General features: G+C 40.2%; 1 protein-coding gene across 4 annotated transcripts in view; it reads right to left on the reverse strand.

Annotated features, from left to right (window-relative positions):
• Positions 1 to 193: 193 nt before the first annotated feature.
• The window catches only part of LOC121577978 (cadherin-22-like), a 258,752-nt gene continuing 232,932 nt past the window's right edge, over positions 194 to 26,013 (reverse strand). For 2 of the 4 annotated variants that reach the window (XM_041892000.2, XM_041891999.2), the window contains exons 12-13: positions 20,572 to 20,823; positions 194 to 2,203 (exon numbers count right to left, since the gene is read on the reverse strand). In XM_041892000.2, coding sequence (XP_041747934.1) covers positions 1,686 to 2,203; positions 20,572 to 20,823 — 770 coding nt within the window. In that variant the 3' untranslated portion in view covers positions 194 to 1,685. The remainder of the gene's footprint in view (positions 2,204 to 20,571; positions 20,824 to 26,013) is intronic. The other 2 variants (XM_041892002.2, XM_041892001.2) reach the window with 1 other exon arrangement.

Here is a 26,013-nt window from a genome sequence, read left to right on the forward strand (position 1 = left end):
CCCATCCTCAGCAGTAATTAGACTTACACATTCTGACTGTTCTCTCTCTAGTGGAACCAATCTACACAATTCACTTCCTGGAGGCAGGACTCTATTTCCCTAAAAATATAAATATATTCAGTAAATAAGTGTCATCATACCATAATTATGAGGGTAAAGTTTCACTGTATTAAATCAGTTATTATAATATCAAACTGTCTCCTACATTTTTTCCCCCTCAGGAATACTGTAGCGACTCTCACAAAAAATGACATAATAAGATACGATTATGTTGTTATAATTACATTAGATCGTAGGGATCTCAGTTCATGCAGCGTGGAGAAATAGCCATCAGAGTATTGAAAATAAAAAATACAATCAAATATTTATTGATTTTATTTCCCATACATATGCAAGTTTAAGGTCAACATTAAATAGGTTCTGGATGCTGGGTAGAGGAATTCCATCTCCTCATCCTTTATCCCTGTACCTGTAACCCCTTCACATATCCATCTGACCTGTAAAATAGACCCAAAAGAACAAAAGCAAGAAAATCTTACAGAATATAAAACAAGATGGTTGCATATTACACACTCACACATACAAATACTGGAATGAAAATGAACTCCTCAGGAAGAGTTCGCTAATAGCCAACTCTATGAAACCAACAGTCATTTCATATAGTCTTGGATCACTCATGTGGATTGTGCCTCATAGCCTTTTAAATGGCGCTGAAAAAGAAAAGCAAAAACTTTTAATGTCCCACAACCTTCATAACCCCTTAGAAATCTTCACAATACAGTGAAAGTATGTCAACCCAAAACCAATCTTTGCACTGAATTGGCTCATCCTTTGTTCTCTCACTCTTTTCTTTTTAGTCTCGCTCCGTCTTCAGTTGTTTATTTTACAAATGTGTTCCTAAAAAATATATACAAATATTTCCAAGACTGTAGTTGTCTGTGACCCAAATATCACCTTTGTGAAAGCAGTGTGTAAAGTTATATCTATGCTAAGCACTTCCATAGAAGCTCTTCTCTCCTCAGGTTCTCACCATCATTTCTGTTTAATTCTTCACTGATGTCCATTGTTACAAGTGGTGCGGTGATTATGGACAAAATAAATAAATAAATACAAAGGAATAAATACATACTGTAAATATTTTCTTAAATAAATACATATCTCAGATAGATTGCCTTGTCTTGAAGAAAAAATACTTGACCCCCTGCTGAGTTTCATAACGTTCATATTTCTCAGAATGTCCTCAGAGCGTCCACTCACACAGCTAAAAATGGACCCAGTCTTTGATTCCAGACAGAAAATACCCAGAAACAAATTTAAAAAGTAATGGTATTGTAACCTGTGGCGCACCACTTATATTCTGTTACGTCATACTCCTCTGTTCGTTATTGTAAAGGGAAAAGTGAATGGATAACACCTCCCTTTTCCCCTCATTTAATCAGCCCACCTTTCACCCTGGAGTTTCAAACACTTTAAAAACGTTGTTTTTCTTTGAAAAACGTCAAACTTGAAGTTTCGAAGTAAGAAAGATTTTTTGACCTAATCCATTTCCAACACACCGACTGGGCTTCAGATCTGTCGCTGTGGAGGAGATGGAGGAGGGCTTTTTAGGACAGTGTTGACACTGGGCTCCCTTGATACAGTGCTGGGGACGGAGGAGAAGGCAAAGGTCTGGGCTGAGGACACTGCTAGGAGCCCTCTTCCTCAGGATGTCCCGGGGCATAGTAGCCCGCCAGCTGCCTGAAGCGTGGCCCCCAGTCGCTGAGGTAGGAGAAATCCTGCTCGGATGTGGTGGACAGGGTGTGGATAGAGCTGAGGGAGAGGGCCGGCGAGCTGGTGCCCTCAAAGGCGTAGGTCTGGAACGAGTCGTAGGGTGGCACTGACAGGTCGGCATCTGCCTGCTCCACCTTCTTGCGGATGTAGCCCTTGAAGAGGGAGAAGTCGGCTGCCCCGCCATCGCCGCTCACCCGCCCCTGGATCCACTGGGGCAGCGCATGCAGGTCGTGGCCTGACTCAGACGAACCACTCTTGGCCTCAGGGAAGTCATAGAGGTTGCGCAGGGCACTCATGTCATAGGCCTGCGTGTCCTGCTCGCCGCCGCCCTCGTCGTTGTACTTGATGACGTTGTCGCGCATGTCCTCCTCGTCCACTGACATACGCTGGCCCTTGCGGTGGCGCTTCAGGGTCAGGATTAGCAGCACCAGGACTGCAGAGGTGGAGAAAGAGCATGGGATTAGGGATTAAGGGGTTTAGGGATTAGCCACATCAACAGTGGGGAAGTCAGAGCCAAAGATTTTGATTATTATCTGGAGTTGGGAGAAACTTTTCGAGAGTAGCTGGTAGAGAGTAATTTCAAGTAATAGGGCGAAGACTAATAAATTATAGGAAAGAACAAAAACATTGGGGGCCATCTGCCCTTTTGTAAAGATTCTCTCAAGCACAATGGGGAATAACACAATTAATGAATAATTATTGGATTATGCAAGTGGTGAGTGGCTAATAAAATTACAACAGCCTTTTTTGTCATTATTAGGAAAAAGTTTGCCCTTTTCCAGTTCTGGTTTTCTAACTTTGATTTCACCCCAAAAAGACAGCCAAGTGAAGGGTAACATTTCCAATGCATGAGGATTCTCCACGGGTGCACGAACAACATCCATAATTGCTTGCCGTCATTGTAAATAAGAATTTGTTCTTAACTGACTTGCCTATTTAAATAAAGGTTAAATAAAATAAATAAATAAATATATGTTTTTAATTTCTTGATAGAGGCTGATCGGTCTATCAATACTTATTCAAGTGAAACGTGCTGCGGTAGAACCAGACAGAAAATCACAGCAGAGATCTACAGTATTGGCCTCCACTTACAGAGGGTTTAATGACTGAAAAATTAAGTCTGAATTAAAAAGGAAAACAATTGAGATGGATCACTTAATAGTCTACTGAGGCGGAGGAAAAACAAAAGCTGTATCCACCTCAATAAATCAATGAGGGCTTTAATCCAAGCTTACTTATTTTAATTACCTCCTTTATGTCTGATTAGAAAACTTCCACTTAGCTATAGCCCCCTTATCTAGACATATCGTTATTCTGGAGGGGCTCTGCTTGATTCATTAATTAATTAACTATATTAATGTCTACCACCAAAGCAAATGTCATCGCTATGACAACAACACTCTAATCAAAGTGTCTTTATCAAATGTGGAACTAAAACGATAACAAGATAATTATAATGATGATATGAATATTCAGACAATATTAATGTATATCATGACTATTATGGAGTAATATAACCATTACTATGTATATCAATGTTATGACCATTACTATTATAATTGGGATTGATGCGATTACTGTTTCTTCTGTTTATTAGGAACGCCATTAGCCTTTGCAGAAGTAGCAGCTACTCTTCCTCGGGTCCACAAAAAACAAGTAACAAAACACAGTTACACTGATAGACAAGGACAGTCACACAAATTTAAAATACAACGATATACAAACAATACAACTAAAAAATGATGTGTGTGTTAGAGTGTGTCTGTGTGTGCGTGTGTTTGTGTGTGTTTCCCCTCACAGCCATTTCATGAGTTGTTGTTTAATCAGTTTTTTAAAGGTAATTTGCTGTTTGCTTAAGTAATTGGATGGAAGGGATTTTTTTTAGGGGGTAGATCAGCTTTAATAATGCTGATACAATTGCGGTTTCTATCAATCTAATTGTCTGCATCATTTCCAATCCCTCACATACACTACCGTTCAAAAGTTTGGGGTCACTTAGAAATGTCCTTGTTTTCGAAAGAAAATTAATTTTTGGTCCATTAAAATAACATCAAATTGATCAGAAATACAGTGTAGACATTGTTAATGTTGTAAATGGCTATTGTAGCTGGAAACGGCAGATTTTTTATGGAATATCTACATAGGCGTACAGAGGCCCCATAATCAGCAACCATCAGTCCTGTGTTCCAATAGCACGTTGTGTTTGCTAATCCAGGTTAGCTGATGCTCCTATCATTTTAAAAGGCTAATTGATCATTAGAAAACCCTTTTGCAATTATGTTAGCACAGCTGAAAACTGTTGTGCTGATTAAAGAAGCAATAAAACTGGCCTTCTTGAGACTAGTTGAGTATCTGGAGCATCAGCAATTGTGGGTTGGATTACAGGCTCAAAATGGCCAGAAACAAATAATTTTCTTCTGAAACTCGTCGGTCTATTCTTGTTCTGAGAAACGGAGGCTATTCCATGCCATGAAACTGAAGATCTCGTACAACGCTGTTTACTACTCCCTTCACAGAACAGCGCGAACTGGCTCTAACCAGAATAGAAAGAGGAGTGGGAGGCCCCGGTGCACAACTGAGCAAGAGGACAAATACATTAGAGTGTCTAGTTTGAGAAACAGACGCCTCACAGGTCCTCAACTGGCAGCTTCATTAAATAGTACCCGCAAAACACCAGTCTCAACGTCAAAAGTGAAGAGGCAACTCTAAATAAATCACAGACAGTGTCACCAGCAAAGCACCCCCACACCATAACACCTCCTCCTCCATGCTTTACGGTGGGAACTACATATGTGGAGATCATCCGTTCACCCACACCGCATCTCACAAAGACACGGTGGTTGGAACCAAAAATCTCAAATTTGGACTACAGACCAAAGGAAAGATTTCCATCGGTCTAATGTCCATTGCTCATGTTTCTTGGACGAAGCAGGTCTCTTCTTCTTATTGGTGTCCTTTAGTAGTGTTTTTTTTGCAGCAATTCGACAATGAAGGTCTAATTCACACAGTCCCCTCTGAACAGTTAATGCTGAGATGTGTCTGTGACTTGAACTCTCTGAGGCATTTATTTGGGCTGCAATTTCTGAGGCTGGTAACGCTAATGAACTTATCCTCTGCAGCAGAGGTAACTCTGGGTCTTCCATTCCTGTGGCGGTCCTCATGAGAGTCAGTTTCATCATAGCACTTGATGTTTTTTGCAACTGCACTTAAAGAAACTTTCAAAGTTCTTGAACGTTTCCATATTGACTGACCTTCATGTCTTAATATGGACTTGGTATTTTACATAATAGGGCTATCTTCTGTATACCCCCCTACCTTGTCACAACACAACTGATTGGCTCAAACACATTAAGAAGGAAATAAATTCCACAAATTAACTTTTAAGAAGGCACACCTGTTAATTGAAATGCATTCCAGGTGAATACCTCATGAAGCTGGTTGAGAGAATGCCAAGAGTGTGCAAAGCTGTCATCAAGGCAAAGGGTGGTTATAAAATATATCTTGATTTGTTCAACACTTTTTTGGTTAGTACATGATTCCATATGTGTTATTTCATATTTTTTATGTCTTCACTATTATTCTACAATGTAGAAAATAGTAAAAATAAAGAAAAACCCTTGAATGAGTAGGTGTGTCCAAACTTTTGACCGGTACTGTATATATATAAGAATTTTGTATAATAATTTAAATTGAAAAACTCAAAGTTTTGAATCCGGCGTCGTTTTGTGTATCAGGTCATAAATTATGTGCCATGGAATCAGTACATCGAAAAAATATTCCAAACTATTTAGCAATCTGTACGGCACAGCTGTCAATTTTTTGGTCCTTAAATACAACTGTTAGTTTAAAAAAAAATATTTAACAAATTTTGGTCTTTAATGCAGGGCCGACAGACAATGTCCTTACTTTTTCCCCCTTCCACTTGCCTCTTCCATTTTGCAGTAATTCTGCAATTAGTTGGTTTTAATTTTGGATAGAGCAGACATTTCCATCTATTTTTTGTTAGCTGCATGTGTGACATAACTCCACCAGTCCTATTTATGATATCATTTAAAAAGATTATACAGTTTGTAATTTTTTTTCTAAACATTATTTTATTTTTTATCAATTAGTATTTTTGAGTTTAACCATAATATTTGTTGTAATATTTCTTCTGTCTTTTCTGGTGATTTAAACTGAAATTGCAATCAACTTTCTATGGCTTGTTTGTAAATAGCAATATTTTGGACATTATTTCATTTTCAAATAACCGAAAGTGAGAGGTTGTAATCTGAATAAAGGGAAAAAGGCCATTTTTGAACATGGGATGAGCCATTCTTACTAATCTGCTAGAGAACCATTTTGGATTTAAGTATAGCTTTTGTATGACTGAAGCCTTTAGTGAGAGGTCTAATGCTTTAACATTTAATAATGTCTGCCCTCCAAATTCATATTCATGATATAAATAGGCCCGTTTAATTTTGTCTGGCTTGCAGTTCCAAAGAAAATATAATATTTTTTGCTCATATAATTTCAAAAACAAGTCGTTAGGTTTAGGCAGGGTCATAAGCAAATAGGTAAGCTGGAATATGACTACAGAGTTAATCAGGGTGATTTTCCCACAAATAGGCAGGTATTTTCCTTACCGAGGTAGCAAGATATTATCTATTTTTGCTACCTTTCTATTAAAATGTATTTTAGTGAGATCATTTATTTATTTCGGGATATGAATACCGAGTGTGTCCACTTCACCGTAAGACCATTTTATTGGTAAACTACACAATAATGTAAAAGTTGTATTTTTTAGTGATCAAAAACGTAATATAGTACACTTATCATAATTTAGTTGTAATCCAGAGAGGTTATAAAAAAGTATCTAAATCCTCTATGAGGCTGTGGAGGGATCCAAATTGTGGATTTCAAAGAAAACATGAATCATCAGCATACAATGACACCTTTGTTTTTAAACCCTGGATTTCTAGCCCCTTGATATTATTGTTGGATCTGATTTTAACAGCTAACATTTCGATGGCCATAATAAATAGATATTACTCCTCTTGACAGTAATACTTTCTGAGAAGTAGCCATTATTTAATATTTTACACCTAGGGTTACTATACATAACTTTAACCCATTGTATAAGAGATTCTCCAAAATTGAAATATTCCAGGCATTTACATATAAATGCCAGTCGTACTTTATCAAAAGCCTTTTCAAAGTCAGTATGAATACCAGGCCTGGTTTCCCAGATTTTTCATAACATAATGTTCTATTGTTTCCAGCACTTGTCTCATATTATCTCCAATGTATCGTCCATGTAAAAAATGTGTCTGATTAGGATGAATAATATCCGACAATACCTTTTTAATTCTATGCGCTATGCATTTTGCTAGAATTTTTGCATCACAACACTGAAGTGTAAGGGGCATCAAATTGTTTAAATGGACTGGATCTTTATATTTACCACCTGTGTCCTGTTTTAGTAATAATGAAATCAGACCTTCTTGTTGAGTATCTGATAATCTACCATTGTTATAGGAGTGGTTCAAACATGCTAATAACGTTCCTCTGAATACATCAAAAAAGGTTTGATATACACTACCGTTCAAAAGTTTGGGGTAACTTAGAAATGTCCTTGTTTTCGAAAGAAAAGCAATTTTTTGTCCATTAAAATAACATCAACTTGATCAGAAATACAGTGTAGACATTGTTAATGTTGTAAATGGCTATTGTAGCTGGAAACGGCTGATTGCAAAAGGGTTTTCTAATGATCAATTAGCCTTTTAAAATGATAAACTTGGATTAGCAAACACAACGTGCCATTGGAACACAGGACTGATGCTTGCTGATAATGGGCCTCTGTACGCCTATGTAGATATTCAATAAAAAATCAGCCGTTTCCAGCTACAATAGCCATTTACAACATTAACAATGTCTACACTGTATTTCTGATCAATTTGATGTTATTTTAATGGACAAAATAATTGCTTTTCTTTCGAAAACAAGGACATTTCTAAGTGACCCCAAACCTTTGAACGGGAGTGTACCTCAACTAGTATGCCATCCAGTCCTGGAGTTTTCCCAGACTTAAAGGCTTGAATTGCATCAATAAGTTCCTCCTCTGTAATTTGGCCTTCACATTAGTCTTTATGTACAGCTGTTAATTTTAAGGGAAGGGAGTTCCATGCGATCACGGCTCTGTATAAAACTGTGAGTTGCCGTGAATTCGTTTTTTGGACTTGGGGACTGTGAAGAGACCCCTGGTGGCATGTCTTGTTGGATATGTATGGGTGTCTGAGCTGAATGTTATTTGATTATGCAGACAATCTGGAATTTTCATCACAGTAATATTTCTCATAAAAACTAGAAGAGAAGCAGTTAATCTCTCGTCAACCCTCAACCAGGAAGGACTGGCATACATGTTGTTGATGCTACTTCTGTAAGTGCAGTTAAGGGCATGGTGTGCTGATCCGTTTTGAGCCAGCCGCAGCTTTGCTAGGTCTTTCTTCGCTACACTTGACAATATTACCGGACAGTAATAAAGATGGGACAAGACCAGAGCCTGACGAACTAGTACAGATGATTTATGTGTCAAAAATGCATAACATATTTTATAACAGACATACCCCTCCCCATCTTCACCAAAACTTTGTTAATATGAGTTGACCAAGATAATTGACCATCCAATGTTATACCTAGGAGTTTAGCTTCAGCAACTTGCTCAATGGTCACACCTTTTATGTAAAACCCTTTATGTACAACTCCAGTTGAGGTTTATGTCTTAGAGAATGTTTTGAATAAAATATAATGCTTTTAGTTTTAGACGTATTTAAGACCAGTTTATTATTAAATCACCCATTCTGATACTGACTGTAGCTCCTTATTTAGAATTTCTGTGAAATCACTGGCTTTGGATGCTGACGTGTAGAGTGTGGAATCATCCACATACATAGTCATTTTAGCTTTGTGTAAGACCAGTGGCAAATCATTTGTAAAAAAAAAAAAAATTGAGAAGAGTAACGGCCCAAGGCAACTGCCCTGAGGGACACCGCACTGAACATATTTGATGTTAGAGAAGCTTCCATTGAAGAATACTCTCTGGGTTCTATTGGATAACTAACTCTCCAACCATGTGATGGCAGGTGATGTAAAGCCATAGCAAGTTCGTTTTTTCAATAACCATTTACGATCAATAACATCAAAGGATGCACTGAAATCTAACAATACATCTCCAACTATCATCTTATTATCTATTTATTTTAACCAATCATCAGTCATCTGAGTCAGTGCAGTACAAGTTGAGTGCCCTTCTCTATATGCATGCTGAAAGTCAGTAGTTAACTTATTCTCTGAAAAAGAGCATTGTATTTGGTCAAGCAAAATCCTCTCCATCAGTTTACTAAGAACTGATTGGGCCGTTGATACAGCCAGCAAAGGGTGCTTTAGTATTTTTAGGCAGTGGAAATACTTTAGCTTCCTTCCATGCCTGTGGACACACACACTCCTTTAGGCTTTGGTTAAAAATATAGCAAATAGGGGTGGCAATACAGTCTGCTACCATTCTCAACAGATTCCCATCAAGGTTGTCTATACCTAGTGGCTTATCATTATTGATGGATAGCAATAGTTTTTCCACCTCTCCCACACTAACTTGACCAAATTCAAAATAGAAATCCTTCTCTATCATTATTAGATATTTTATATAAAATTATGATGGTTCATTGTTCAATGTTGTCATTTCACTGCTGAGTGATTTCAATAAAATTCTGACCTTGGCTTCTGCAAACTCACTGGTTTAGACTCTACAATACATTTTCTTGTTTACAGTATCAGTATGGTAGGCCTACTGCCATTTAAATATTAACATATGTAGTGCAATATAGATGTGTTATTCAGCACCTCATTATCACTGATAAACTCTAAAAATAAAGATTAACTTAATTTATCTAACTACACAGTGCCTTCAGAAAGTATTCACACCCCTTGACTTTGTCCACATTTTGTTGTTCTACAGCCTGAATCTCTCACTGTTCAAATAAACCTACCATTAAAATTATAGACTGATCATGTCTTTGTCAGTGGGCAAACGTACAAAATCAGCAGGGGATCAAATATTTTTTCCCTCACTGTAGGAATCTGCTCAGGGATTTCACCATGAGGCCAATGGTGACTTTAAAACAGTTACAGAGTTCAATGGTTGTTATAGGAGAAAACTGAGGATGGATCAACAACATTGTAGTACAGAATAAAAATATTCCAAAAGATGCATCCTATTTGCAACAAGGCACTAAAGTAAAAATGAACTTTATGTTCTGAATACATAGCGTTATGTTTGGGGCAAATCCAACACAATACATCACTGAGTACCACTCTTCATATTTTAAAGCATGGTGGTGGCTGCATCATGTTATGGGAATGCTTGTCATCGACAAGGACTAGGGCATTCTTTCAGATAAAAATAAATGGAATAGAGCTAAGCACAGTCAAAATCCTAGAAGAAAACCTTGTTCAATCTGCTTTCCAACAGACACTGGGAGACAAATTCACCTTTTAGCAGGACAATAACGTAAAACAAGGCCAAATATACACTGGAGTTGTTTACCAAGACGACATTGAATGTTCCTGAGTGGCCTAGTTAAAGTTTTAACGTAATCTGCTTGAAAATCTATGACAAGACTTGGAAATGGCTGTCTAGCAATGATCAACAACAACTTGACAGAGCTTGAAGAATTATTTTACAATCCAGGTGTGCAAAGCTCATAGAGACTTACTCAGACTTACAAAAGGTGATTCTAACATGTATTGACTTAGGGGTGTGAATACTTATGTAAATTAGATATTTGTGTATTTCATTTTCAAGAAATATGCTAACATTTCTAAAAACATGTTTTCACTTTGTCATTATGGGGTATTGTGTGTAGACGGGTTAGAAAATATCAATATTTAATCCATTTTGAAGTCAGGCTGTAACACAATTATTTTTGGTGGGAATAAGTGAAGTTGTATGAATACTTTACCGCTGTATGTGTGTGGTTGACTTACCATGGCCTTGCTCTAGCATACCTTGTACAACGTGTTAACCCAGGGGTGTAAAACATGATTGATGTTATTTCCGCTCAGTCAAAATTAGCTAAAAATAGTCCTCTATCCATCACTTTTGGAATCTCAATGCTCCCTGACTCGCTAGCTTTCGTTTCGATGACTGTTAGCAAGCTGGACAGTGAAGAGACCATAAATGCAGGTCTATTATAATTTATACACAGTTTCGATTTGGTTTTGGTCATTTCAATGTCGATTGAGATCGTTTCTTCCCCGGGAAACCCAAACCACCCATGGTGGAGATTGTATGCTGAATAGATGGCAAAGAGACTGAATGAAGATGGGAACACTAACCACGCTTATCCACGGATGAGGAGCTTGAGAAGAAACTGAATAAAAAATAAATGGAAAAGAAACATTTGAGGTCACGGTAGTGGGTGTTTCAAGGCAATATAACTGTTCAAGAGAACATTACCAGGCAAGAGAAAAGAAACACTCATAGTTGTGATAGTGTTCTTCATTGAGAATCCACACTACCAAGCCAATTGTCTTTAACAATGAACGCTTGCCCAGACATACTGTATATGACATGTGAATCTTATATGAAGAATATCACCTATCTATAAATGCCTAACAAGCTTTGTTTAACTGTCTAACCCCATCATATCCCATATTATATTATTATTATTATATCCCAAAATATATAGTCAGGCCAATTTTTTTAACTAAGGATTGGGCTCTTAACAATGGATATACTATTATAATGGTAACTTGGCTATCTGGTCTGCACAAGATACTTAAAGACCCAATGCAGACGTTTTAAACTCAATATAAAATAATTTCTGGGTAACAATTTAGTACCTTACTGTAATAGTTTTTCATAAAAATTCTTAAAAAGAAACAAAAATAGTTTTTTTGTAAGAAAAATAAAAACTATTTCTCAAGCAAAAATATTAGCTAGGACTCTCTGGGAGTGGTCTGAGTGGAGAGGGGAAGAGCACCAAAGCGGTGGAGGGATAAGTAATTTGAAAACTGTTATTGGCAGAGGTTTGGATGTCACAAGCCAAAACTCCACCCATGCAAAACCTGCTGATTAGAAGGTCCTGTGTAGATTGTATTTTCAACCAGCAACTATCAGGAAATAACACCTTTTCTTTTTTTAAATCACACTTTTGTAGTGTTACTTTCATCAGATGTTGTATAGTATATGATCCAAAACACAGGAAAAACTGAATTTTGACTGCACTGGGCCTTTAACACCTCACACTACTAAACTCAGACATTGTGAATGTGAGCGATATGGCCTGACAATTAACTCAAAGAAAATGAATGACAGTACACTACTTTTTTTAATTGGGTATGTCAGTTAACCTTTATATCTTGAAGGATTTGACAGACTTCTACTGGATTCGCAGCTTGATGCATAGCACAGGACCTTATATATACAGTACTACCCTTAACCGTGACCTTGAAAGTCGGAACATGACACTGAAACTTTGATTGTTTCACCTTTTTTTTCCTCTCAGGGGAAAAGCGCAAAACGCAACAGTGACAAGCATATTCATCGGTATGAACAACTTAGCGCGAGTCATCGTAATTGTCTTTACTTGCTGTAAATGACTTGAAAAATAACACTGGTAGTCGAAGAGAAAATGGCCTGCATTCCCGTCTGGCTAGCTGCGTTTGAAGAAAGGAAGACGAGGACTGTTGATCGTCTAGAGCCTCTTGTACAATAACTCTTCATCTAGCCACTTCTCTTAACCTACATTGTCTCCATGGTGCCATAGGGAGATGGATGTCTTTGACCATTGTGGGAGTTTTTCCTCCGCATTCACCATCATTGGAGACAGTTAATAGCCGGGTCCAGCCAATAGACACGGGTCATACTAACCTCTTGATGCATGCTGCTGTGCATGCCAAACATGCACTCGATTATTACTCTCAATTCCCAATGATGAAGAGGGTAATGGGAGGTGGAGATCTTTGATTATATGACTCCTCTACATACCAATCAGTGGTGTGGTTGGTCAACTGTGTGAGTGAGATAAACTACATGCGAGTTGGGAGGGGCAGTGTTTTTTCTCTTAGAGATATTAATTTGAACGGTCAATATATTACGGTTATTCGCCGCGTTACAGCGACGGTAACATAGCGCATCATATGCAAAGTCACATTTTGCATGTTATGCATGGCATAATGCACCGGAGCCTGTGATATATGTCCTGCAGACAGTGGCCTAACCCTGCAGTATGTACATGTAGTACCTACCCCACCAACATGTGGCTGCTCCTCTGTGTACAGATGTTCTGATAAGCGGACCTGACAAGACGGCTAATTTACCCTTGGGCTGTGCCTAGCCGCATGAGGCCAGGAGTTCATCTTGGCAGATGGGGCTTAATTGGAACGGATGTGCGCAGATGCCTCGCCAAAATGGATTCATCACGTCACCCACTAAATTAACTGATGGAGGGATTGTTTATTTGTTGCTAATTAGGCAGAAATTTGTTTTCATTTCGCCCATCCATGTCACAATATGATCTAATAGGTTGCTCGGGCGCCTCAGGAGAGCTGGGTTCTCCAACCCAACCACACTCATAAACACGTACAGAACAAATGGTGAGTTTGTGTTCGTGTGTGTTCCGTGTGTGTGTGTGTTTACGCTCTGTGTGTGTATTCTGTGTGTGTGTGTTTACGCTCTGTGTGTGTGTTCTGTGTGTGTGTGTGTCTAAACTCTGTGTGTGTGTTCTGTGTGTGTGTGTGTGTCTAGGCTCTGTATGTGGTTCTATTCTCTGTGTGTGTGTGTGTTTACGCTCTGTTTGTGTATTCTGTGTGTGTGCGTGTGTGTTTTGCTCCAGTCCATCTCGCCCATTAACCCACAAGGTGGCTGTTAACACAGCGCTGTCCATTCTCCTTCCGCTCTCTCCCCATACGGCAAAGAAATATATGGCAATATATGTATATTACTTCTATTTTATATGGACATACAGTGAGGGAAAAAAGTATTTGATCCCCTGCTTATATTGTACGTTTTCCCACTGACAAATAAATTATCAGTCTATAATGTTAAAGGTAGGTATATTACTACGTTTCTTGTAGTTGGCCACCAGGTTTTGCACACATCTCAGGAGGGATTTTGTCCCACTCCTCTTTGCAGATCTTCTACAAGTCATTAAGGTTTCGAGGCTGACGTTTGGCAACTCGAACCTTCAGCTCCCTCCACAGATTTTCTATGGGATTAAGGTCTGGAGACTGGCTAGGCCGCTCCAGGACCTTAATGTGCTTCTTCTTGAGCCACTCCTTTGTTGCCTTGGCCGTGTGTTTTGGGTCATTGTCATGCTGGAATACCCATCCACAACCCATTTTCAATGCCCTGGCTGAGGGAAGGAGGTTCTCACCCAAGATTTGACGGTACATGGCGCCGTCCATCGTCCCTTTGATGCGGTGAAGTTGTCCTGTCCCCTTAGTAGGAAAACACCCCCAAAGCATAATGTTTCCACCTCCATGTTTGACGGTGGGGATGGTGTTCTTGGGGTCATAGGCATTATTCCTCCTCCTCCAAACACGGCGAGTTGAGTTGATGCCAATGAGCTTGATTTTGGTCTCATCTGACCACAACACTTTCACCCAGTTCTCCTCTGAATCATTCAGATGTTCATTGGCACACTTCAGACGGGCCTGTATATGTGCTTTCTTGAGCAGGGGGACCTTGCGGGCGCTGCAGGATTTCAGTCCTTCACGGCGTAGAGTGTTATCAATTGTTTTCTTGGTGACTATGGTCCCAGCTGCCTTGAGATCATTCAAAAGATCCTCCCGTGTAGTTCGGGGCTGATTCCTCACCGTTCTCATGATCATTGCAACTCCACGAGGTGAGATCTTGCATGGAGCCCCAGGCCGAGGGAGATTGACAGTTATTTTGTGTTTCTTCCATTTGCGAATAATCAATTTGCGAATAATCGCACCAACTGTTGTCACCTTCTCACCAAGCTGCTTGGCGATGGTCTTGTAGCCCATTCCAGCCTTGTGTAGGTCTACAATCTTGTCCCTGACATCCTCGGAGAGCTCTTTGGTCTTGGCCACGGTGGAGAGTTTGGAATCTGATTGATTGATTGCTTCTGTGGAAAAGTGTATTTTATACAGGTAACAAGCTGAGATTAGGAGTGTGCTCCTAATCTTAGCTCGTTACCTGTATAAAAGACACCTGGGAGCCAGAAATCTTTCTGATTGAGAGGGAGTCAAATAATTATTTCGCTCATTAAAATGCAAGTCAATTTATAACATTTTTTCCCTCACTGTCACGGATTCAGCCGAGGCTGCCCCTCCTCCTTGCTCGGGCAGGCTTCAGCGTTTGTCGTCACCGGAGTACTAGCTGCTACCAATCCATGTTTCTATGTTCGACTTGTTCTGTCTTTATTGGTTACACCTGTTTCTCATTATGTAGTATTGTCTTCCCTATTTAACCCTCTGTCTTACACTGTGTGTTGTGTGTGATTGTTTTATGTTTTCGGCAGTCGTTAGTGTGCGGGTTGTTTCCCTCCCTGTGTGGAGGTTGTTGTATCTCAGAGTACCTTCGAGTAAAGTACGTTTTCTGATCAGCTCTGTGTCCTGCGTTTGACTTCGCCTACCGCATTTCACTGACGCCCTTGACACTCACTGTATATGGTGGAATCATATATGCCCATTTATGGAGGAAACATACAGTATATGCCCATATATGGTGGAAACGTTTATGCCCATATATGCTTACAGATATTGAAATATATGATAATATATTTTTTTATGTATGTCAAGTTTATATATGGGTTTTAAAAATATATGTCACTTTGATATATAAGACCATACATTACTTTTCCGTATGCGTCCCAGCAGCCCGGGACCTCCACTATGATTGGCAATACCTCAGTGGGCTTTAAATCTGCTTAGAAGCTGCTTAGAGCTCTAGCCACTTATAGAGGTGTTGTTTCCACTTTCTATCAATCAGTCGATATTAATTTGTGTGCATCTGACATCACTCGAACTGTGGTAGTTTCAAATGGGTGCAAATCAGCCTAGGTATTGGCAAAAATACATTCCGAACAGCCAATGGGAGTTTAATGATGACAGATATCAATAGTCTGTAAACTTCAACTTAGTCTACTTGCCACTTGCTTGACCAAACATACACCACATCACATTTCATATCTCATCTTCTTCTAAACAATGGGAAACTAGTTTTGGAAGACAGAAGAGTTACTGAGATACCGTAGCAGGGTTGGGCTAAGTAATTTACCGTCCAGTTCCATTTCAATTAAATGAATTCAGGAAGTAAATTAAAATTCCAACTCCAAGTTTTCCTCATTGAAATATAATAACATTTAAAATTACCCCAACCTTTTGAGATACAGTGCCTTCAGAAAGTATTCATACCCCTTGACTTATCCACATTTTGTAGTGTTACAGCCTGAATTCAAAATGGATTCAATGGAATTGTTTCTCACCCATCTACACACAATACCTCATAATGACAAAGGGAAAACATGTTTTTTGAAAATGTTGCAAATTTATTGAAAATGAAATACAGAAATCTTGTTTATATAAGTATTCACAACCCTGAGTCCATACATGTTAGAATCACCTTTGGCAGCGATTACAGCTTTGAGTCTTTCTGGGTAAGTCTAAGAGCTTTGCACACCAGGATTTTACAACATTTGTACATTCTTCTTCAAACTCTGTCAAGTTGGTTGTTGATCATTGCTAGACAGACATTTTCAAGTCTTGCCATAGACTTTCAAGCTGATTTAAGTCACAACTGTAACTCGGCCACTCAGGAACATTCAATCTCGGTAAGCATCTCCAGTGCATATTTGGCCTGGTGTTTTAGGCTATTGTCCTGCTGAAAGGTGAATTTGTCTCCCAGTGTCTGTTGGAAAGCAGGCAACCAGGTTTTCCTCTAGGATTTTTGCTTAGCTCTATTCTGTTTATTTTTATCCCCCAAAAAACTCCTTAGTCCTTGCCGATGACAAGCACACCCATAACATGATGCAGCCACCAACATGAAACTATTAAGAGTGGTACTCAGTGATGGTAGAGTATGTCGCTTGCAACGCCAGGGTTGTGGGTTCGTTTCCCACGGGGGGCCAGTATGAAAATGTATGCACTCACTAACTGTAAATGGCTCTGGATAAGAGTGTCTGCTAAATGACTAAAATGTAAATGTAATGTGTTGTGTTGGATTTGCACCAAACATAACTCTCTGTATTCAGGACATAACATTACATTCTTTGCCACCTTTTTTTCAGTTTTACTTTAGTGCCTTATTACAAGCAGGTTATTGCATGTTTTTGATTATTTGTATACTGTACAGGGTTCCCACTTTTCACTCTGTCAATTAGGTTAGTATTGTGGAGTAACTACAATGTTGTTGATCCATCTTCGGTTTTCTCCTATCACAGCCATTAAACTTTATTTTAAAGTCACCATTGGTCTCATGGTGAAATCCCTGAGCGGTTTCCTTGCTCTCCGGCAACTGAGTTAGGAAGGACGCCTTTATCTTTGTAGTGACTGGGTGTATTGATACACCATCCAAAGTGTAATTAATAACTTCACCATGCTCAAAGGGATATTCAATGTCTGTTTTTTTTTGTGTTTTTTTACCCATCTACCGATAGGTGCCCTTCTTTGCGAGGCATTGGAAAACCTCCCTGGTCTTTGTGGTTGAATCTGTGTTCGAAATTCACTGCTCGACTGAGGGACCTTACAGATAATTGTATGTGTGTGGTACAGAGGTGAGGTAGTTGTTCAAAAATCATGTTAAACACTATTATTGCACGAAGAGTGAGTCCATGCAACTTATTATGTGACTTGTTAAGCAAATGTTTACTCCTGAACTTATTTAGTCTTGCCATAACAAATGGGTTGAATACTTATTGACTCAAGACATTTCAGATTTCAGATTTTCATTTTTAACAGTAACAAAACAAAAGTCAAGGGGTTTGAATACTTTCATGTTTTAATACAGCACAATCTAAATGGAATACTTCGAACACCATACTCTATAGCTATAGCACCACCAGAACCACAGTACTTTTTAACCACTGCTTTTTATAGTGAAGCTTGTCTCCTTCCGATTTGTAAATAACCATAACATGTTGGTTGAGGGCCAAAAGGCTTTTAAAAACCACAATGAATAAAATATAAGTCGCTTTTGAAGCTCACTACACTTAAGTTAACGGAAGCATAACTTTAACCGTACTCATTAAAACCACCCTAAAAACAATACCCCCTCCCTGATTCAGAGACCCTGGGTGACCTAAGGTACGTCCCAAATGGCACCCCAATCCCAGTGCCCTGGTCAAAAGTAGTGCACTATATGGGGAGTAGAGTGTCATTTAGGCACGTAGCCTGTTCATCAATCATTCAAAACAAACAAGATGTGAAACATGTTAGTGAAGTAAGCAGAGGTAACTGAAAATTAACTGATGGCGATGTACACTGCATTTACGTTTGAACCGCAGCCGAAAGAGGAAAGTTTTGGCAATATTGACGAGGCAAGCGACTCATACATTTTTTAAAGATGACAATCCAAAATCCTCTCTCGCCTAGCACTCCTGCTGAGAGTCGTGTATGTGAGTGCTAGTATCTGAGAATGTCTGGAAAGCCTTGTCTATTTAAAGAGCGTTGTTCCAGGGGGACGTTAGGGCTGATGCCCCCCCCTTCCAGGCCTCCCACTCTCTCCACTCAGCTCCCCCTACCTCCATATTCCGGGGAGCAGAGTGGTTTGATATCATTCTATTGTATACACTCTCCACTTGGACAAAACTTTTTCTCATGAAGGGAGGTTGAGTTTTCAGACTGCAACATCACCAGTTACCCGTCTGAAGGAAAAAGATGGAAAATATAAAAAATGTATCACCTTTTTATCTAATTTGTCCATATTTTTCCATCCTGTTCTACATGAAATGTGAAAAAAAGTAATTCTAAAAGGTGGATGGTCCATTAAAGCCTAACAGCGATAGTGGGGGTGGCGTGATACACTCAGTTTTAGTACTACTTGGTTTATCGTTCAGATAAGTGCTGCGCATTTTGATAAGTGCTGTTTGGTGGGATAGCATCATGAACTGTCTATCCTTAGACAAGCATAAGGAAATGTTGAAGGAAGGATAAAGAAATGGTGACAATAAATGTAAAACAAATCATAGGTACATGCAATTCATGAATGAGGGATGCAGCTATAAGGGTAGATTGTTTGGTCGGATAGCAATTGATTGGACATGATTTGGAAAGGCACACATATATATATATATATATCTAAGGTCCCACAGTTAACAGTACATGTCAGAGCAAAAACCAAGCCATGAAGTTGAGGGAATTGTCCGTAGATCTCCGAGACAGGATTGTGTCGAGGCACAGATCTCGGGAAGGGTACCAAAACATTTCTGCAGCATTGAAGGTTTCCAAGAACACAGTGGCCTCCATCATTCTTAAATGGAAGAAGTTTGGAACCACCACGACTCTTCCTACACCTGGCCAAGATTAACCCAAGATTGAACTCTTTGGCCTGAATGCCAAGCGTCACGTCTGGAGGAAACATGGCACCATCCCTACGGTGAAGCATGGTGGTGGTAGCATCATGCTGTGGGGATGTTTTTCAGCCGCAGGGACTGAGAGACTAGTCAGGATCGAGGGAAAGATGAACGGAGCAAAGTACAGAGAGATCCTTGATGAAAACCTGCTGCAGAGCGCTCAGGACCTCAGACTGGGGCGAAGGTTCACCTTCCAACAGGAGAATGACCCTAAGCACACAGCCAAGACAACGTAGGAGTGGCTTCTGGACGAGTCTCTGAATGTCCTTGAGTGGCCAAGCCAGAGCCCGGACTTGAACCTGATCGAACATCTCTGGAGAGACCTGAAAATAGGTAGGATGCACCCCATCCAACCTGAAAGAGCTTAAGAGGATCTGCAGAGAAGAATGGGAGAAACTCCTCAAATACAGGTGTGCCAAGCTTGTTGCGTCATACCCAAGAAGACTCAAGGCTGTAATCGCTGCCATAGGCGCTTCAACAAAGTACTGAGTAATGGGTCTGAATACTTATGTAAATGTGACATTTCAGTTGTCAAACATTTCTAAAAATCTGTTTTTGCATTGTCATTATGGGGTATTGTGTGTAGATTGATAAGGAAAAAATCGATTTCATCCATTTTAGAATAAGGCTGTAACCTAACAAAATGTGAAAAAAGTCAAGGGGTCTGAACTACCCATATACTGTATACTTTAAAACAAAAGCATTTTCTGTGTCCCTATAGACCTCCATCAGGTTATCCAGAGCAGATGTCTTTCCTTTATTAATGCCAGTTGTAAACATACTTAATCCCATGTTTAACAAACAATCTGCATCCTTCAATTTGATCCTAACCCCAGCTTGTGTCTTTACAGTTGACTTATTCCAACAGAAGGGCCATCTCATTAATTTGATCAAATAGAAAGAAATCTCAACAAGTGTGGAATTAATTTGCCCCAAAACTGTACAAGCAGATCAACAGGTCATAATGTTGTTTGTTTTGTGTGTAGTTTCTTTACATAAATGCTCACTTCTTTGGGAGCTAAAACAGATGTTTTCAGACCTGGTTTCAAATAGTTGTTGTTTCTTTCATAAACCTAGAGCGTTTGAAAGCCTAAAGTGCACTTTTGCACTTTTATAACTATTATGTTGGCTATTTTATGCTAGCCAACCTCAATCAAGCACAGCTAAAGTATTTTAAGCCAAACAAATACTGTTTGAAACCAGAAGGGGTTTGGTCCATGCTTACCTATGAGTATGAGCATGCAGACCAGTAGAGCTATGAGGGCCCCGGGACTGAGTGAGGCGCTAATGACGTAGGCGGTGGCATTGCAGGACTGGATGGTGCCGTCCGGGTCGCAGCCACACACGTGGATGGTCAGGGTGCCCGTCGAGCTCAGGGCGGGAGGCCCGGTATCCACCACCAGGATAGGCAGCAGGTAGACGTTCTGCTCGTGGCGGTTGAAGCCTGTGCGCTGGGTCCGGATCCCTGCGGTGTTGTCTGGAACGTAGAGATACAATATTATACAAGGGTAGTCTATGTCATCCATAGACCTTCATAACTCTATCTGCTTGTGGTGGTTGAGGCCCGAGCACTGGGTTGTCTGGAACGTAGAGATATGACATATGAGATCATTCTAGTGCCGGGATGATACCAGTATTTAGTTAATACTGTGTCAAGGAAACATATACACAAAGCAGATTTAACTTATTTAGGAAAACAGCCCTACTGTTGGAAACAAACATCATTATGTTGTCATCCAGAGTCACATGTATTTATTTTCCAAGCTATAGTACACAACATTTTAAATACAGCAGGTTTTAAAACGACCAAAGAGTTTGGTCTGTTTCGTGTAATATTGGGATGGAAACTCAAAATTGAATACATTTCAACTCTATATCTGACATGGTACAGCTGCGTTGTTTTTTTTAAGCCCCTAACCATGTTTGTGAGGTGTATACTTTGGTTTCTAAAGTTGATTTGTTTAAGACTACCAAAAAACACTCTGTGTGACCCTGATTTAGCCCACTGCAGTAAAAGGTTATTTCTATGGTCTGGAATTCCACACAGGCAGAGGAGTCAAACAAGATAATCCAGTAGAGCCCCTGTGGAAAAATAAAATAGGTTCTACTTAATAAATACATTTGGCTCTGCTCAGGTAGACAATTGGTCATATGGTTACTACCATCAATAAATGATCAATGAGCAGTTCAGAAGCGTTTACTTGTTAATGCATAGATGGGTAATACAGGCTAAATAAACATTATTAAAAGTAAACATTCCCATTTTGCCAAATATAGATACCTCAGATCATCAACTCTAAAATAATAATATTTGTATTTAAGGGAATCACACATTTCAAGCCCATACACTTCAACCATGTCTCTTTAAAGTGAACAAATGAATTGCTAGCTGCTGCCAGTGAGCATTCATCACACATTATTTTTAGTCAAATGAAACCAAGGGGAGAATATGGGAGGACGTCATGATTTGAAATTAAACCTCACATGAAAATGACAATCACAGACAAAGGGACAGGGCAACAACTCTTACAACTCCAACTGTTGAATCCTGCAAGATTCTGTTCTTAATTATACAACTAGCTTTTTTGCCAAAGCAGAGATACTGAATTTTGTTGTTGTGCTCTCAGAGAGACACATGTAACAATAAATACAGTAGCAGGCTTTGACAAATATAGTCAGAATAGCTTGTGTGGATGGACTTGCATATAAGAAACTGGACAATCCATCACCGGAGGCAGACATCACTGTCATGGATGCAGCTCAGCACTGTCAGGAGGCAGACATCACTGTCATGGATGTAGCTACAGCACTGTCAGGAGGCAGACATCACTGTCATGGATGTAGCTACAGCACTGTCAGGAGGCAGACATCACCGTCATGGATGCAGCTACAGTACTGTCAGGATGCAGACATCACTGTCATGGATGTAGCTACAGCACTGTCAGGAGGCAGACATCACTGTCATGGATGCAGCTCAGCACTGTCATGAGGCAGACATCACCGTCATGGATGCAGCTCAGCACTGTCAGAAGGCAGACATCACTGTCATGGATGCAGCTCAGCACTGTCAGGATGCAGACATCACTGTCATGGATGTAGCTACAGCACTGTCAGGAGGCAGACATCACTGTCATGGATGTAGCTACAGCACTGTCAGGAGGCAGACATCACTGTCATGGATGCAGCTACAGCACTGTCAGGAGGCAGACATCACCGTCATGGATGCAGCTCAGCACTGTCAGGAGGCAGACATCACTGTCATGGATGTAGCTACAGCACTGTCAGGAGGCAGACATCACTGTCATGGATGCAGCTCAGCACTGTCAGGAGGCAGACATCACCGTCATGGATGCAGCTCAGCACTGTCAGAAGGCAGACATCACTGTCATGGATGTAGCTACAGCACTGTCAGGAGGCAGACATCACTGTCATGGATGCAGCTCAGCACTGTCAGGAGGCAGACATCACCGTCATGGATGCAGCTCAGCACTGTCAGGAGGCAGACATCACTGTCATGGATGTAGCTACAGCACTGTCAGGAGGCAGACATCACTGTCATGGATGCAGCTACAGCACTGTCAGGAGGCAGACAATACATTCTTCCTATCATGGTAGCTTTACTGAGCATAATGTCTTTGACATTGTCCCTCTGACCTCTATTCAGCATCCTATTTCATGAGTACACCGTTCTATCTGAAAAAGAGACAGTGTGGACCGAACAGGGATGCAGTAATCTTAGGCTAGTAATCTTAGGCTCCATCATCATTGAATTGTTTCTTTCAGAAAATATATGATAACCATATGGCAGGTAGTTACTTTGAAATGACTTGTTAAAATGGTAATGAACTAATACTTGCATATGAATTACACTTTAGCTTCTTTGAGATTGACACAAGCATTGTTTTGTACCATTTAGTACCAAGTAGTTACCAATGGTGTTGAATTCTTTGAGATGGTGCCAGAGAGCATCCATTAATAACGTGCGGATACCACCTTAAACTCATCTAAAATAAAGCAGAATTTCATTGCACTAATAGGTGCATTGACAAGTGCTGTCTAAACAGTCTGTATTTTAATATATATTTTATGAGGCGACAGGGGAATGTATAAGCTAATTATGTGTGTTTAAATGGAGTGAAAGATTTACAGAACAGTTTTTTATTGAATGTCATGTTCATTTACAGTAATCAATTGAGTTTTTTATTTAAAAAAATATTTCACCTTTATTTAACCAGGTAAGCCAGTTGAGAACAAGTTCTCATTTACAACTGCGACCTGGCCAAGATAAAGCAAAGCAGTGCGATAAAAACAACAACAACACAGAGTTACATATGGAATAAACAAAACGTACAGTCAATAACAAAATAGAAAATCTATATACAGTGTGTGCAAATGTAGAAAGTTATGGAGGCAAGGCAATAAATAGGCCATAGTGCAAAATAATTACAATTTAGTATTAACACAGGAGTGATAGATGTGCAGAAGATGATGTGCAAATAGAGATACTGGGGTGCAAATGAGCAAAATAAATAACAATGTAAATAACAATATGGGGATAAGGTAGTTGGGTGGGCTAATTACAGATGGGCTGTGTACAGGTGCAGTGATCGGTAAGCTGCTCTGACAACTGATGCTTAAAGTTAGTGAGGGAGATAAGTGTCTCCAGCTTCAGAGATTTTTGCAGTTCGTTCCAGTCATTTGCAGCAGAGAACTGGAAGGAATGGCGGCCAAAGGAGGTGTTGGCTTTGGGGATGACCAGTGAGATATACCTGCTGGAAAGCATACTACGGGTGGGTGTTGCTATGGTGACCAATGATCTAAGATAAGGCGGGGATTTGCCTAGAAGTGATTTATAGATGACCTGGATCCAGTGGGTTTGGCGACGAATATGTAGTGAAGGCCAGCCTGTCACAATGGTGGGTAGTATATGGGGCTTTGGTGACAAAACGGATGGCACTGTGATAGACTACATCCAATTTGCTGAGTAGAGTGTTGGAAGCTATTTTGTAAATGACATCGCCGAAGTCAAGGATCGGTAGGATAGTCAGCTGTTATCTGTTTAGCAGCATGAGTGAAGGAGGCTTTGTTGTGAAATAGGAAGCCGATTCTAGATTTAACTTTGGATTGGAGATGCTTAATGTGAGTATGGAAGGATACCAGATACCTAGGTATTTGTAGTTGTCCACATATTCTAAGTCAGACCCGCCGAGCACCCGGCAGGTGCAAGCAGCATTCGATTGAAGAGCATGCATTTAGTTTTACTAGTGATTAAGAGCAGTTGGAGGCCACGGAAGGAGTGTTGTATGGTATTGAAGCTCGTTTGGAGGTTTGTTAACACAGTGTCCAGTGAAGGGCCAGATGTATACAAAATGGTGTCATCTGCTTAGAGGTGGATCTGAGAGTCACCAGCAACAAGAGCGACATCATTGATATACACAGAGAATAGAGTCGGCCCGAGAATTGAACCCTGTGGCACCCCCATAGAGACTGCCAGAGGTCCAGACAACAGGCCCTCCGATTTGACACATTGAACTCTATCTGATAAGTAGTTGGTGAACCAGGCGAGGCAGTCATTTGAGAAACCAAGGCTATTTAGTCTGCCAATAAGAATGCGGTGATTGACAGAGTCAAAAGCCTTGGCCAGGTCGATGAAGACGGCTGCACAGTACTGTCTTTTATCGATCGCGGTTATTATATCGTTTAGGACCTTGAGCGTGCCTGAGGTGCACCCATGATCAGCTCGGAAACCAAATTGCATAGCGGAGAAGGTATGGTGGGTTTCGAAATGGTCGGTGATCTGTTTGTTAACTTGGCTTTCAAATACTTTCGAAAGGCAGGGCAGGATGGATATAGGTCTGTAACAGTTTGGATATAGAGTGTCACCCCCTTTGAAGAGGTTGAACAGGCTAATAATAGGGGTTGTGACAATTTAGAAAGAAAGGGTCCAGATTTTCTAGCCCAGCTGATGTGTAGGGGTCCAGATTTAGCAGCTCTTTCAGGACATCAGCTATCTGAATTTGGGTGAAGGAGAAGCGGGGGGGCATGGGCAAGTTGCAGTGGAGGGTGCAGAGCTGGTGGCCGGGGTAGGGGTAGCCAGGTGGAAAGCATGGCCAGCCATAGCAAGATGCTTATTGAAATTCTCAATTATCGTAGATTTATCCGTGGTGACAGTGTTTCCTAGCCTCAGTGCAGTGGGTAGCTGGGAGGAGGTGCTCTTATTCTCCATGGACTTTACAGAGTCCCAAAACGTTTTGGAGTTAGTGCTACAGGATGCAAATTTCTGTTTGAAAAAGCTAGCCTTTGCTTTCCTAACTGATTTTGTATATTGGTTCCTGACTTCCCTGAAAAGTTGCATATCGCGGGGGCTGTTCGATGCTAATGCAGTATGCCACAGGATGTTATTGTGCTCATCAAGGGCAGTCAAGTATGGGGTGAACCAGGGGCTATATCTGTTCTTAGTTCTGAATTTTTTGAATGGGGCATGCTTATTTAAGATGGAGAGGAAAGCACTTTTGAAGAACATCCAGGATTCCTCTACTGACGGAATGAGGTCAATATCCATCCAGGATACCCGGGCCAGGTCAATTAGAAAGGCCTGCTCGCTGAAGTGTTTTAGGGAGATTTTGACAGTGATGAGGGGTGGTCGTTAGACCGCGGACCCATTACG

The sequence above is a fragment of the Coregonus clupeaformis genome, chromosome 12, assembly GCF_020615455.1.
Source record: "Coregonus clupeaformis isolate EN_2021a chromosome 12, ASM2061545v1, whole genome shotgun sequence".
NCBI lineage: Eukaryota > Metazoa > Chordata > Actinopteri > Salmoniformes > Salmonidae > Coregonus > Coregonus clupeaformis.